General features: G+C 39.6%; 1 protein-coding gene across 1 annotated transcript in view; it reads right to left on the reverse strand.

Annotated features, from left to right (window-relative positions):
• Window positions 1–6964: 6964 nt before the first annotated feature.
• Window positions 6965–15399, reverse strand: part of TTC39A (tetratricopeptide repeat domain 39A) — a 49634-nt gene continuing 41199 nt past the window's right edge. Inside the window, exons 16-18 of the mRNA XM_050900641.1 lie at window positions 12814–12928; window positions 11992–12108; window positions 6965–8853 (exon numbers count right to left, since the gene is read on the reverse strand). Of these exons, the coding sequence (XP_050756598.1) occupies window positions 8733–8853; window positions 11992–12108; window positions 12814–12928 (353 nt within the window). The 3' untranslated portion in view covers window positions 6965–8732. The remainder of the gene's footprint in view (window positions 8854–11991; window positions 12109–12813; window positions 12929–15399) is intronic.

A 15399-nucleotide genomic window follows, 5' to 3' on the forward strand; every position in this document is an offset into this window, starting at 1 on the left:
ATGCTTTTCTAGGCACTTTGTATAGTCGAACTTTTAACACTGCTATACTTACTGGGCTAAGGGAAAAAATTACTTTTATTAAAATACTTGTTAAATAGCAAAAAGGTATGAAGGGCTAAAACTAGAGTTGATTACACAAAAACATTCCAAAAAGTTCAAATTTTAGCTTAAAGACAAATGTGTAAATATAACAAATAAATCAAATGATTTTTCAAGTTTTTAGGTGCAATGCTGTTCTGGATGATTTCTAATTCAAAGAAGTAATTGATCCGAATTTAACGCAAAATAATGTGTAACCTGAATTTTAGCTACAGTTGTGAAACCAGCTCTGTGTCTTAATTCCACCATCTGTAAGATGAAGATAATATTTGCCTCCTGTCTCAGAGGTGTCTAATAAATTACTTACACTTCAAACATATTAGACAGTCCATTTACAGCACAGCTGTTTCCTAACCAGAGTCTGCTGCAGCTCAGTGAGTGGAAAGGGCTGGATCTTATTCACCTGGACCTGTTCAGCTATAGCCCTTCTTATGCCAGGGCTGTTATGTTTCAGGGAGGACAGGCCCGTAGAAAGATGTGTGCAAAGCAATTTGAACAAAAAACCTACTCTTACAGCTACTGTGTGTAAGTAACCAAGGTTGTAGGTGCATCAGCAGTCATCAGAAAATGTTGCTTTAAAGCATTTCGTAGGGACTATGCAGTATGATGAAAACATTCAGTGCAACAACGCTGTTTGTACTTTAGAACTGTAACTGGCAAAACCACCCTGGCCCAGACCCAGAAATAGCTGAGTGGATCATCAGGCTCAATCCTCTGCAACTTCAGGCGACAACGCAAAAGACATTGAGGGTGAAAGTCCACACAGCCCTAGTCATCGCCAGACACCACAGCCTCTCATAGCAACCTGCTATCCCGGTTAAAGACTACGAGCTGCCACAGACGTGCCGCAGAAACAGAGCAGGTAGGGACCAAGGGCATCGCCAACATCCAAGACACTTGCGCAGCAGGGGAAGGGTTAGGTTACATTTGCAGATTACAGCAGGAAATGGATTTTGTCTCAAAACAAAATTCCCCCAAATCTGAGGCAGAAGAGAGGCAATGACAAGTAATGAATACTCCATTTTATAAAGACCTTTATGCTCAAAAATTCTTGCATGCTACTGGAATTACCACTTTAATCATTTTACATCTAAGGATGATAGTTCTTATTACTTGTTGCCAGTTCATTATGTAAATCTGGGAGAGAATCATAAAATTTGTACATAAACGAAAAAAAAAAAGAGCAGAAAATTTCTTTGTGAGGAGCTAGTGCTGTAGAAGGGCTTTAACCACATAAGGTTTTAAAAGTTCCTACTGTCTTGCAGCTTCCCAGGGCTGAAAGCAATTACGTGTTTGGAAGGCTGACAGTCCTCGCTTCGCAGTGGTAGAAGAGTACGTTTCTAGGCTAAGGGATTATGAAATACCTGAACTTACTTAAGTTGCCACAGTTTCAAGACTTTGACGTTTCCTGTCCTTGTGCAATCGTGGTAAAGATGAAAATTCTTCTGAGTCAGACTGTCAGTTAAATAAATAACAAGATGGCTGAAACCAAACATACAAGGCCTCTCATCAGTTAAATCCTGGATTAAAATGGACTTGGAGACAAAGTGGATGCCAGTTGATTACAAATACACTTTATTATGGACACCACATTTTTATTAAAAACATACGTACTAGTTGATAACCTATAAAAAACATGAATAAAATCTGTTCAGAAGAGCCCTTCTTAATACCCAGAATAAAAATTAGCTTCAAGGATTAACTTTTCCTTTTATATAGCCTTTAACTTTGAAGAATATAATTTATGCTAACCGTCCTTTGCAGATTATCTTGCATTTAAACCTGTTCTGGGATAAGAGTTAGGGGCTTTGGAATTCTTGGTACGAAATGCAAAGTTAATGCCTCTTGATAAAAAGAACAGTCTAAACGTACTCTGCAAAAGCATCTTTTTGATTTAAGCAGAAGAAATAACTATATTTGCATGCTAGCAACCGATTTATTACACTATCCACTCTGCACTGACACTTAGCTAAGTAAAAGCTGCAGAGAGGAATCTATAATGAAAAAAATATTTGTGAAAATGCCTGTACATGTTTCTAGCAGCACAAAGGTATGTACTTACTCAGCAAGAGAGGACCAACCATACTACAAACAAAGAGCAAGCCCCCAAACCACCTCTGTCCTCTCAGTTGGAAAACAAGTAGCAGTAACTTCATAAACCTATTCTTTGCAGCACCAGCCCCCAGAAAATAGTTGTCTTTATTTTAAATAAGGCATTTCAACAACAGCTCTGCACACAACAGTAAATGTTCAATTCACTGCACGTATTACGTGCACCCTGGCTGTCCACACCAAGCATTTTTCCTGGACACAACAGGTCCTGCTTTTGCTCACTTTTGCCAGGGTTCTCACTGCAGACAGACAGACAAACGTCCACCTTTTTAGCATCTTTTTCCTACCCTTCTGCCACATGAGTGGTAGCTGCCTGTCTAATCAAGAATTCACGCTGGGTAAGCAGATTGAGGGAGACAGACAAAGCAGAAATTCAAGGGGAAAAAGATAATCACTCCAAAACTGTTTTCTGAGCAGGACGGAGCCGTCCCAGGCGCTGCCCCACTGAGGCAGAGCTCTGCTATTCCAGAGTAAAAACTGTCTGATGCCCTTGAACTCTCCAGCCTAAAACTGCTTGTTGGTGAGGTTACCTCACTGAAGGGCTCTTGCTAGATTGCCCGGTTGTTTGGGGATTTCTCCTTGTAGAAGGCTATGTACTGCACACTCTGTTTCCTTTATGATCCCACAGCAAACCATTAGTAAAGGCCCTTAATCTCCCTGCATCTTCCTCAGCCATCATCTGAAAAAGTGTCAAAGCTTTTCTTTTTTTAAAAAGTATCTAACTTTTTTATTTTTAAAGTGCTGAATTTAATAGTTCAAACGGTTCTGGTAACTTTTCAAAAAGCTTTGGCTACAGAGCCTGCTACTGGTGTGTGTGAGTATACATACATAGACTTTTTGTGTGTATCTATATATACTTTTTTGAGAGAGAGAGAGAGAGAGCGAGCGAGAGCGCACACTTTCAATAGACATGTAGCAAAGGCGCTGCACCTGAGATTCCTGCTGTTCCTTAGAAATACCAAGAATTATTTGCATCAGTGATGAGCCCAGCATCACAGTACGGAGACCTGACCCAGGTATCCACAAGCCCTAAGAATGAAAGCCAAAGCAAACTTTTCACAATGAGAACAACCAGCCATTGGAATAATCTCCCCAGGGAAGTGGTGGATTCCCCAACATTGGACACTTCTGAGATTCAGCTGGACAGGGTGCTGGGCCATCTTGTCAAGACCGTGCTTTTGCCAAGAAAGGTTGGACCAGATGATCCTTGAGGTCCCTTCCAACCTGGTATTCTATGATCCTATGATTGAAATACCAAAACTGTAACTGGCCCCGCTGGTTGCTTCAAAAAAACCTTTGCAGCTGCCCAACAGAGGCTGTGTAACCTTGGTAGCGATGACAGCAGTACTGAGTACTGTACCCAAATGAAGATGACATCGAACACGATCCATATATTGTATCTTCTAGAGTTAAACAACATTGTTTCACCTCCCTAGAATGATTTACTGAACTCTGCTAACGCGGTTGGAGATAAAGTTCCTATTCTGCATCTTTGGATAGTAGGAGCAGAGGCAGTCTTCAGGCATCTCACACCCCCACCTTTAAAAACATCAGGAAAAGCACCACATTCACAAACAAAACACCAGCTCATCCTAGAACTGCACCTATGACACTACCAACACCAAGCACGGCCCCTGTGGCTCCAGCATTGCAGACAAACATCCTATACATCTCCAGCGCTAAGGAAGTTGTTCCTTACCTCCACACCCTGTGTGCTGCAGGATAAAAGGAACAGTGAGAGATGAAAACCGTCCAGAATACTGCAGCTTCTACTTATCTTCTCTTTCTCACCACATTGCTACATTGCTTTTCAGCCACAGACCTGAAATTGTTACAGCACTTGACTAACATGAGATAAACAGTTTTTGATCTTTTTTTTTCTTTTTTGAATTGAAGCAGCCCATAAAGAGAGCGTGCGGGGTGGGTGGGTGGGTGGGTTGTCACTGCTCTGTTTTGTATTCTTTCTGTAAAACAGTCAAGGAGAGATAAAGCAAGTAGAATTCAATGCAGTGCATAATTCTAAGTAAACATTTTGCCTATGTTTAGCCAGCAATGAAAGTCAGTAGGTCCAGAGATTTAAAAAACCCAGAAAATAATGGAACACAGCCCAGTCCTACAAAAACATTGTTGAATTTGGAGCAAACACCATGCAGAATTTTACCACAGTGCAATGCAGATATTTATTAGCTCTGTTGCTGTTCATAAATCTTGGAGACAGGGATTGACTGGGAATGTTTTTAAAAGAAAGTATTTGTATCTATATTTTTTTTAAACACCTGAAGCAAACCTAGATAGCATCTTTAAAAAATATTTTATGATGACAAATCATTCAATTAAAATACTTGCCAATACACGCTTTGCATATAATCTATCACAAAAAGGTATTTGCAGAACATAATGAGAAAAGAAGCAAGTTCACTTCTAGTCTGTTCAGGTTTTCCGATCTCATTCATCAGTGATCCAACCAGTAACCATTTTCCTGTACAGCAGTAAACAACATGACTCACCTCTTTATCTTCTCCTCTTCCTCCCAGAGGGGGAACTGTGTGGAACGCATTGTTTTGGTCACTTCATATACATTTGCTTTGCTGCTGTGTTTTTATGCTTGAGAAGGCAAAGAAATGCATCTCACCCGTGGAACCGGAGGCTGAGAGTGTTGTGTTTGAAGTCTTGGGAGTGCCTTTTGCATTCTGGGACTGACCTCTAGGAAAGCCTTGTTTCACACAGAGGAGCATTACTTGATGCTTCTGTTGGGCCAGAGGCATGCAAGCTGTCAAAGCTATCATCCCATGATCTTTTAGTAGTCTTGGACCCAGGCCACAGATCAACTAAAAATACTAAGGCATTCAACTTGATACAGAATTTAATGCCAAAAGCAGTGTGAAACGGGAGGAAAAGCTTCATATGATCCTGTTCTATGTTGCTATATTTTATAAAAGGCAAAGTTTCCTAAGCAAAGTTTTGAATGCTCTATCACTGCAGTGTAAACAACCTGAGGCTAGGCACTGTCAGAATGGGACAGTCTTTAAACTAACCATCCATGACAGAATGTGTTAATTGTAGATTGTAATAGAACTGCGTATCAGTAATAAATCAAAGCATGTTCCTATGCTACTGGTTTAGTTGAGCAATCATAAATGGATGTTTCCAAATAATAGTAGTTGTATCATGTTGGTGACTTCATCAAAACCTCTTCTGATCAAGAAAACCTGTGACCAGGTTCAGCTTCAGCCCACTGTTCTTCATCCAACAGGTTATCTCACCTAGCGTTATTTATAGAGGCTAGGTGTTGATGTCTCAGTATAAGCTGCTGGTTTTTCAGCCCAATACCTTCTCTTCAGTTTAATGAGAGACCGTACATACATGGATTCCACATATCAGATCTAATGATAAAAGTGATGCTCATTTTACTGCTTTTCCCTTCCTGGCCACTACCACTTTCAGATGCCATAGCGGTATCACGTGGGGCACCACAGCAATTGCTGCAGACATCCAGGAAACTGAGCATGAATTTCTACCCCTCCTCAGCTACTGACAGGAAACCACTTATCACTGCTACTAAAAAAAATACATAAAGAAATACAGTTTGTAAGTTTCATGATAAAGGTCCTACCAAGTGCAGAAAACTATCTTCTGCTATATGAGTTAGTAGTTCGCCTTTGGTTAACTTCTCTGGCTTTGCTGAGAACTGAGAAGAGTTGATACCAGCAATTGTTGGCTAAAGCCTCGTACACCGAGTGGGTTTCTCTAGCCTTAGTCAGACAATTCAATGTTTGCAAGCAGAAGGAAGTGCTCCTTCTGCAAATGAGGTGTTGACTATATCCACCTGAAGTCGTCCTTACGTTTCCTGAATCTCAGGCCATGCTGAAATCCTTCATTTCTGATTCCATTAGAGTATCTGCTGTTTTCTGGTAGGGGAATATACTGAACACTGAAGCTGTTTGAGAACTCGCACCAATTGTGCTTTCCCTAATTCACTGTACTTGGGACTCCAGACTGATGAAGCAATTTACCATTCTGGAGAGCTGCTTCAGGCAAAATGCAGCAGCTTCAGGAGAAGCAATGGAAAAACAATCCCAGCACAGACCTTCCAGCCCAGACTGACACCACTGCCACGGAAGAGCATCAAAATGAAGCACATTGATGAACAAAGAGTAATGGTGGGCAATTCAAAACGTAACACATTGAAAAACATATACACAGTGACAATGTTCCAGACCTTCCATTCATCCTTTAGCAAGCAAGGTGTTATTTTCCTTTAGTGAGTTCAGAATATTACAGTCCGTAAATCTTTGTTGTTGCATCAGGAAGGTGAGTATTTCCTATTGGTTGGGAGCTAAAAAGTCAGAGTGAAAGCACAGACTACTTGACGATGGCTAACTGCAAAGTCCTCAGTTGAAGCTGGAAATGAGGTCCACAATATGACTGGTCTTTGTGCTCGACCAAAGATGACTCTGAAAATCTTAGGATTTTCATTGCTGCAAAGAATTAGGGAAGCTGGCTGCATATTGCACAGTACGTCCTTTCTGCAATATATCTAAGATCAGGCGAAACTCGGTTGTGGGTGAAATTTCAAAGAGTGTTTCAGTGGCCTTGAGAGATGAATCTACAGTCAGAAGGATTGTTCACTTTCTGCAAAGTACAATTTATGCTAATTTTCATGGCGTTGCTTGCTTAAAAGATGCTAAGACTGCCAAAATATTTGAAAAGGACATAACTGGAAGAAGAGGCGTTATATGCATGAAATAGAACAAGAATCTTTTTTATTCTATACAAAGAATGACTGAATTTTTACACGTAAGTTTTGATGTGCAATATGTAAATAGCATAACTGTTTATACTGAATTTCATATGAGTTGAGAAATTTATCTGCACTGAATTTATCTGAGAAAGTCACTTTAAAAAAATGCATTCTTCATCTACGATTTTAACTTGGGAAGACTTCTAAAGGGTGTCTATTTTTAAGACAATGCAAGTTCTCCGTGTTGAGGAAAAGGTGGTTCTGTCTCCTTGCATATTAATTTGCAATTATAAAACAATGTCATTTCCTTAGAGGAGGTAAAAGCAGAGCTATAAACCGTCAATTTTCTCTTCTGCTGGGAACAATCACTTTAGAAAGAATATTCACTGTGAGGTACGTAGATATGAATCTTCCTGACAAACATCTCCATTGGAGAAAAAGGGCTGTCAGAAGACCTCCCATCTCCACATATCAGAATGGGTCATGGGGAAGAAGCTCGTTCAAAAGGGAGGTAGAAGTGTGCCCCCAAACCCCACAGGCATACAAACATGGAGCTAGCCTGGAGAACAGTAAATACAAGTCAAATATGTGTTACGTCTGACTTCACCAGTTTTGCAGAAAAGCAGCAATTCTATGGCAGACAGCATTGGAAAGCAGACCTAGCTCATTGCTCTGTTCTCAAAGCCCTTTACACAGAAACTCCCCCAAAAGATCAATAAAGAGCAAAAAGATAAAGGGCTCTCCTTTGGGAAAAGCAGAGCGCTGAGCCAAGGGAGCCTGCTCCGACCCCAGCTTCTTAACACAGGAAACATTGCTATATGACCTCTTTAAACATGGACAGCTCAAGTTAGGCAAATCTAAGAACAATCGTTTTAAGGAACTGACTGTCACAGTAACTCCTGTACTGCTGTGCAGCCAGTGCAATATTGCTGTTTCTTAAGTGACCTTCAAGGACTTACTCTTTAAATTTGATATAAACTTCAGATCATGTTTGTTCTGATGAAAAAACTGTTTCCTAAGGACCTCCCATTTTTAAACTTGTCGAAGAAGTGATGCAGTTTTATACTGTCATCACCTTCCCCCCCCAAATCCTCAGTAAATCATTCAGTCGCTACAAGCAGCAGACTTGGCATGAAAACCAAATGAAAGAAAAAGTCAAGATACTTGCATAAGGGAGACCATTTTTTTTTCACCAGCAAATTTCTTATAGAAGCAAAAATGTGACTAGTAAAAGCTGGTAATGAGAAGCTTTCCTTGCGCAACTGGAAATGCCCAGGATTCAGAGCTCCTCCCTGCTGTGTTTCTTGTGCACTGAGATTTTCTCACACCATTTCAACTAAGTAGGTACTTGGAAAAAGTGATGCTTCCTCCTCAACTGCTAGCAGGATGAATTCAAACAAGCATTTATAGCTAACTGAGGTTAAATCAGTGAATCTTTAAAGTTTTGTTGTTTGGTTTTTTCCAGTTGTTCCCCTTTATGATGTAGCTTGCTTAGTAAATGTTGCGAAGGCAAGAAAAAGGCACACGATTGAAAAATGAATTACACAGATGTAAGTATTCAAAAAGCCACTGTTGGAAAAACAATATTTTTCAGGGTTACGGTTGGTTTGAGACGTTTTTTGCCATGTCATTACACTAGATTAATGTTTTATGCATCACCTTCAAAATTTTACATGATTTGGTTTCTCACTGACTTGAAAGAGAAGGAAAAATAATTCTAAAGTGTCAGTAATTTTCTGCACCAAAGTTTGCAACAAACAGGACATCAAAGAAGAAAAAGTTACAACACTGCCGAGGCTCCAGAGTGCATTCCATTTTCTGGGGTGGATTTGGCTTGGTGCAGGGCAGCTTGAATTCTGAAATGTGTTCTTGTTTCCATGGAGTAATTCTTGTAGTTTTGTCTAAAACAAAAGCAGATCCACTCTGATGAATATATATTTTTAAAACATTTTCAAGTTATCTTTATATTATTGTTCTAAGTAAAACAACTGTAGACAGCAAAAAAGCTTTTCTTCACAAGCTCCTTTGTTGCCTACTCTGAAATACAAGGCATGCGTTCCTAGCCAAACAATGCAGCTCTTCATTCTTTATTTGTAGTTCCACTGTCTGGCAATTACCAGAAAAATATAGCTTAATAAGAAATTGAATCTGGTCCACTCAATCAAAATATTGAGTCCACATTAAATATCTATAACTTCCACTTAGTTTACATTCAGAAATTAGATTGTTTTTCCCCTCTCAAAGTATAACTGACAAATTTGATTACAAACATTTTCAGGATTTTTTTTTTTAATCATTTTAATAAGATAGACTCATCTTAATTCAGCAGACACGTTTCAAGGGGGGGGGGGAGAGAGACGGAGAGAGAGATGGAGAGAGAGACACAAAGAGAGAGGAAAAAAGGGAGGGGGAAAGAGAGGAAAAAAGAGAGGGGAAAAAAGAGAGAGAGCGAGAGAGAGAAGCTGTCCTGAACCAGAAGAGGGAAACACCCCATCTCCATCCTATGGCTGTCAACGATGTGTACTGTGTGTAGGAAATAAGGCCAGACAATTTGCTGCCCTAGAAGCTTGGAAGGAGAAAGTGGGCACACACGAGACTCCTTATCAGCTTTCCAGGAGCAATTCACCAGCCCAGGGAAAGACTGGTAGGACTTCCCCCACAAACATCTAGCGGCTGACTCAGCAGTGTCATCTGCCTATAGTCTCCAGTAGCTATGTCATGCTCTGAAGAGTTACAGAAATATTAAAAGAATCTGTATTTTCATGGAAAAGCTTATATAAAAAAAGAAAATTTGCCGCTAGGACCACACAGAAAGTGCAGATCCTACTTAACAGGAATTAACATGTCAGCTCCTGCAGGATGGATACAGAATCCAGATACCAAAGAGGATTAGACTATGCTAATTTTCTTTCAGAAGGTATTTGTCATCTTTACAGAAACATAACATTAAGTATTAAACAGTCTGTATACCTTAAAAGCATTTCAGTTCAAAATTCATAATTCAAATCAAGCATGGAAGCATGGTATCTATCACTATGGCAGTGGCAGTCTCTTTGTGAAAACAAGGAATTCCACACCCATCCTACACCAGCTTATAATTTTATGTATGCAACACCCAAGAGGCTGACTGAGAAAAGGAGGTGACCGGGTTCTGCTGTATGCTGATCTGAAACTCTTTGGAGTTTTTTCTTTAAATTAAGTAGATTTTGTCATGCAGATATTGTATTTCTCATCAGTAGGCTGATATTCTTGCTTGTAGCTTACAGTCATACAAATAGAAATATTTCCATGCATGACCAAGCCAAAACTGTTTATCATCTCATTCCACTCTTTCTCCCAGAGTTGAAACATTCAAGCCAGCAGCAGTATGTGGATTTAGGTCAAGCAAATCAAGCGTCATGCACAAGCCAAGTGCTCATCTGCACTCCTGCCAACTGCAAACACAATTCCGCAGTCCTGAAACCCACCACGGACAACGCTTTCTCCCTCTAGTGGCTGTGAAGACATTCAGCATTTTTAGCTGAAAGCTTATAAACCCTGAGCATTTTAATGCAGTGTAACAGCTACAGGTGGAAATGTAAAGACTGCATTTTTTTTAATGACTGACTGAAACAAGGCGGGGTTTTGTGGTGGTGTTTTTTTTGCATATCATTACAGTTTCCATGAGTTCTTTGAGTATAGCAAGTCTGAGTATTAGCTTTTCGTACACCGGGTAACAACAAAATTTTTAAAAGCTGCTGTCTGCTGGTGCTCTTCTTTAAGCCAAACACCTTCCCTCGAGGGGTCCTGCGACCTGAGCCACACAGAGCCATCAGGGGAAAGGTGCAATGGCTGAGCAGCAAGCAATGGAAGTACTAGATGGAATGAGAAGCTCTGAATCATTAATTTCTAGATCTCTTAAGAGAGATTTGAACAAAGGAAATGAGGACAGGAGGAGAGGCATGCTTTGAGGAATGTGAAACCAATTGAAACACTTTCCATTGCGTTTTGCTAATGCAATTTTTGCTCTTCTTCATATTTTCCATGAGTTTACAGAGAACCAGGCTCATAAGCATAGGAGATTAAGAATTGCAATATTTTAATTTGTGTGTTGACAGGCTTTTGGCATAATCTTCGGTAGGCTGATTCATCACTCTGTCTTGCATCGTGGACTGACTTGGACAAAAGCTCAACACAAAAACTCTATCTGACCTCTGAAACTCGGGGCCAGACATCAGTTTTGTAGCTGCTCACACCTGCGGCAGTGACTGGCGTGACTCTCTGCACTTGGAAAGATGCAGACATCTGGACTCATTCAGGATCCAGGCAGAGAGGTGAACTACCCTGCTGCAGGATGCTTGAAGAGGGCGAGGGTTGTTTGGTTTGGATTCCCTCCCCGCCCCCGCCCCCCCCCCCAAGAAATTCTGGCTCAGCAGAGAAGTAAAGGCTTGGACAGAGGCAAAAACCGTATTTCATTAATTTTATAATAAAGAACCCACATAATCAAGTCCAACTATTCCTGATAAACCTACTTCACTAGAAAAATCAATCACACAAAATAGTAAAAGCAGGTGTTTCAGTTGCCTTTCAGATGCAGGTGAAACAATACAAAGATACTAAATGCAACCTGAAGCATTATCTTAAATGTGCTTCATCAAGGAAAGAAAACAGCACTGCTAGCCATCAAGCTGAGTAATGCTATTTTAACCATAACAGAGCTTTGATTTAATTTAACGCATCTTTTATGAATAAGTAAATAGACTACAAAGATTATTACATTTTGTTACAAATGGATTATTTCTTATGGAAGCCTTTGACATTCCTATTAACATCTTCAAAATTTTTTTTGCTCTTATCAGAATGGATGGGTAAGTCACAGACTGAACGATCAGATAATGTCTACCACTAGAAAGCTCCAAACCAAAACTAAGGCATGCGTGCTTCCATTGAAAAAATGAAACGAGTTTCCATGATATTAATGAAATGTTTCTGCTTCCCGTTAACCAGTAAAATACCATACTGACCCATCAGACATCAGCACAGGCTTTTCACTTTCTTACTTTGCTCTTTCCAGTAGTTTTATTGCTTCTTCTCTTCTATCCTGGTCTAGATACAGTATCGCCAGCTCCAGCAAGGCATTTGGAATTAGATAGTGGTCATATTTTATCTTCTTCTCACTGCGTTGGAAAAGAAACAGCCTCAAGATCTTGAAATGATATATTGTTTCCCTCATTTAACAGCTCCAAACACAAATAAATAGATTAGCTAAGATCAGAAGGAGCAATCAATCTCTATTACGACACTTGTCAGGTTCTCTATCCAAAGCTACCTTCCAGGTTATTAAATGCGTATTTTGCATAACCATCCTATATAGTATGTTATTTCTCAGGATTACAAACTATTGCCTTTATGATCAGGGAAGTATTAGAAAAGATGACAATATTATGAGCTCTATCCATGTGAACTGACAAAAAGAGATGCCATTCACTGCATGATGTATAGAAGTTCCAAGTATAATCATGCTGCCACCTGTCTCTGCAGACTGCATTTGGCTTTTTGGGTACAGCTTCTTCATAACTGGTAAGAGGAAGGAGGCAAAAAAAGGGAAGTGGTATCTCAAAAATTTTATGCAGCCATAGTCCCCCAAAAAGGAGAAAGTATCTCAGTAAAAAGTGCAGATTTGCAATTCTTCTTCCATACATGGCTAACAACACTGGCAATTAAAATTACAATTCCTTGATATCAATGCAACTGAAATAAATACTAAAGATACTGCAGTCCTCTCCCTTCTATTCATATCATGGTTGCATCTCCTCTTACTTGAAATGAACAGTTACTGGGAAATTCAAGAGCTCTCCCATATGCCAGGTATGAAAACTTACTTTAAATAGATGTAATTAAAATGGTCTTCTGCTTCTGAGATCTTGCCCAAATGCTTGAGGCATAAGCCCTTTAACAGTTTTATCACGCACTGGTCATCTGCTAGTAATTCTGTAGCTGCAAGATGAAGTAAATGGCACATTTTAGAAAACTCTAGAGCAGCAGAGACTTTCCTACCTATAGGGAAACTTTTACACAGGTAGGTGTGAGCACAATCCATTTACTGGAACACAGGACAGAAGGAACTAATTGGTCAGTTTAGTTCATTTAATGCAGAGACAAACACCACTGATGCATTTAATGCATCAGCCTTTTCATAAATCGATCAAACTTTGTCTAAAAATTGTTGGGCTGTTCTTTCCCTCCCTACTCCCACTGAAAGGCTATTCCACAATCTTATTGTTCTGACACCTAAAAACTAATTTAAGGTGTCCACTTTGGAAATATTGTGGCACAATATATAATCTCTTAACCTTATGCCTTTATTGCCCTTTAGTATGTATAGCTCTTCTCCTTCCTTGACTTCTAGTCACATGACCTATTTGTATGCAAGTGTTTTATCAATTCTCCACCTTTGTTTGACTAAACAAAAATATGCCAAACTTTGCTACCTGCACCTCACATCCCCTCATCTTCTTACCATACCTTCTTTTCACCTCTTTTGAGTTTATACTTCTAATTATGAGTGCCCAGAGTCTTACCAGCCTTACCAGTGCCTAGTTCAAAGTCATTACTATCAACACCCTTTCTCCATCAGAAAATTTTTGCATAATACATTTCAAAGAAAACATCTGGCTTTTTCATAGCTGTTCTGTATAGGCAGCTTAGTCTGAAAGTTTACAAGCAAAATCTTCAGCTTGTTTGCTCATTTGCAATTCATGAAATACTAACTAAAAAGAATTTCTGCAAAATGTGTGATACTGCATCTCATGCTATTGAATGTCACTCTGTTTTCACTACTCCAAACCTTACCTGGTTCTTCCTCTATCACTCCAGCTGATTAAATGCTGACACATACTGCATGAAACAGCTGCTTCCCTTTGGACTATGCAGTTGGATGCCTTGATCCTACAATCGGAGTCACTTCTATTGCTAAGTCCCACAGAGGCCCCTACATACATGTGTCACCAAAGCAAATCCCAGGGAAGATGCCCAAAGACTATGCGGCAAACTAACTTAGAAGGAACAGGGAAGAAGGCAAAAGTTGACACACTAAGTATGTGCACAGTGAGATGACTCAGGGCCACAGAAGAGCTATTTCATAAGAATAAAAGCAGATCACTTGTCTCTTCTGGACATTTGTCCCAAGAACACGTTCACATGTATGTATTTCCTCTACTTATAACATACCCTACAAACTACCTTGGATTGTACAAGCAAACATTCAGGGACCTATCCTAGGTGCAAATCTGATATGCATAATTGTATTTCTAGATGTTACTTCCACTAACAGACTTCCTTTTACATCTTATATGGTATAACACTGCTAGGAGCACATCCTCCGATTCATAATTTTATAGTGTTAGATTCTTGCATCTAACAGTAATACAGAGAAAATACTTGAAAATACAATAGTTTAGCCCCAAATACTGTCAGGAAAGCTCAAGGAAAGCCTGACGCCTGGAAACAGCAAGTCACTATTTGGAACAGGTAATACTTCAAATTGTTGGCGTGTTTAAAATATATCCCACTTCTCGATTACGTGTCCTCATAGTGTTTTATAAACATGAATCAGCTTCTACAAATCCCTGCAAAAAGCCAGCCTTATCCATGATTTACCAACTAAGAAAAAAAGGTAACAGAGAAATAATTCACTTATTCAAAATAATGTAACAAAATGGGTGACAAAGAAGGTGAAAGGATCAAAAGCCTTTTTCTAAGATGTCACCTTCACTGAAAGTATTTTGCCATTCTCTTTTTCAATTAATTAAAAAGGAGATAGCTTTAGCCAGTCTTTCAAGCAACTCCTTCGAATCTTGTGTAACACAATGTGCACGGGAAGACCAAGGTCCTAGAAAAGACTGCAATGCAGTGATTTAGCCCATACTCCTTTGTCAACAGGGGCTTGATCCTTTTGCAGGAAGGTAGTATATAGTAATAAGATCAAATATTTAGTGAGGGAAAACTTTGTGAGAAAAGCTGTGCAGACTGGTTGCACTCCCACAGGAGCTGGGAAAGACTGGCAAGAAATAAACATCCACTCAACCTTCTCATGGATGGCTAATTAACAGACTGACAGAAGATGTGGTAGCAGAGCCCATTCCAGTTCAATGCTATCTTATGCTCATTCATAGTGCAAAGGAAGCCCATCCCTGATGTCCCAGATTTCTATAGCATACTGTTGACACATAAATACCGTTCAGCCCAAGGTCACATCATAAATCAACAGCACTTTTGAAACAGAAGACCAACTGGTCTCCTTCTATTTATCCTTCAAAACTGAAATACAGTATCTGAGGATGACAAAGCTTCATGATCCAAGTAATCAAGTCAATGCATATGCTGATTTTGATCTAGCAAAATAAATAGTCCTTTAATACATGTCATAAACTATTCCTAATACACATCTGTGGATGGAAAATCACTTG

Source organism: Gymnogyps californianus, chromosome 8, assembly GCF_018139145.2.
Source record: "Gymnogyps californianus isolate 813 chromosome 8, ASM1813914v2, whole genome shotgun sequence".
Classification (NCBI taxonomy): Eukaryota; Metazoa; Chordata; class Aves; order Accipitriformes; family Cathartidae; genus Gymnogyps; species Gymnogyps californianus.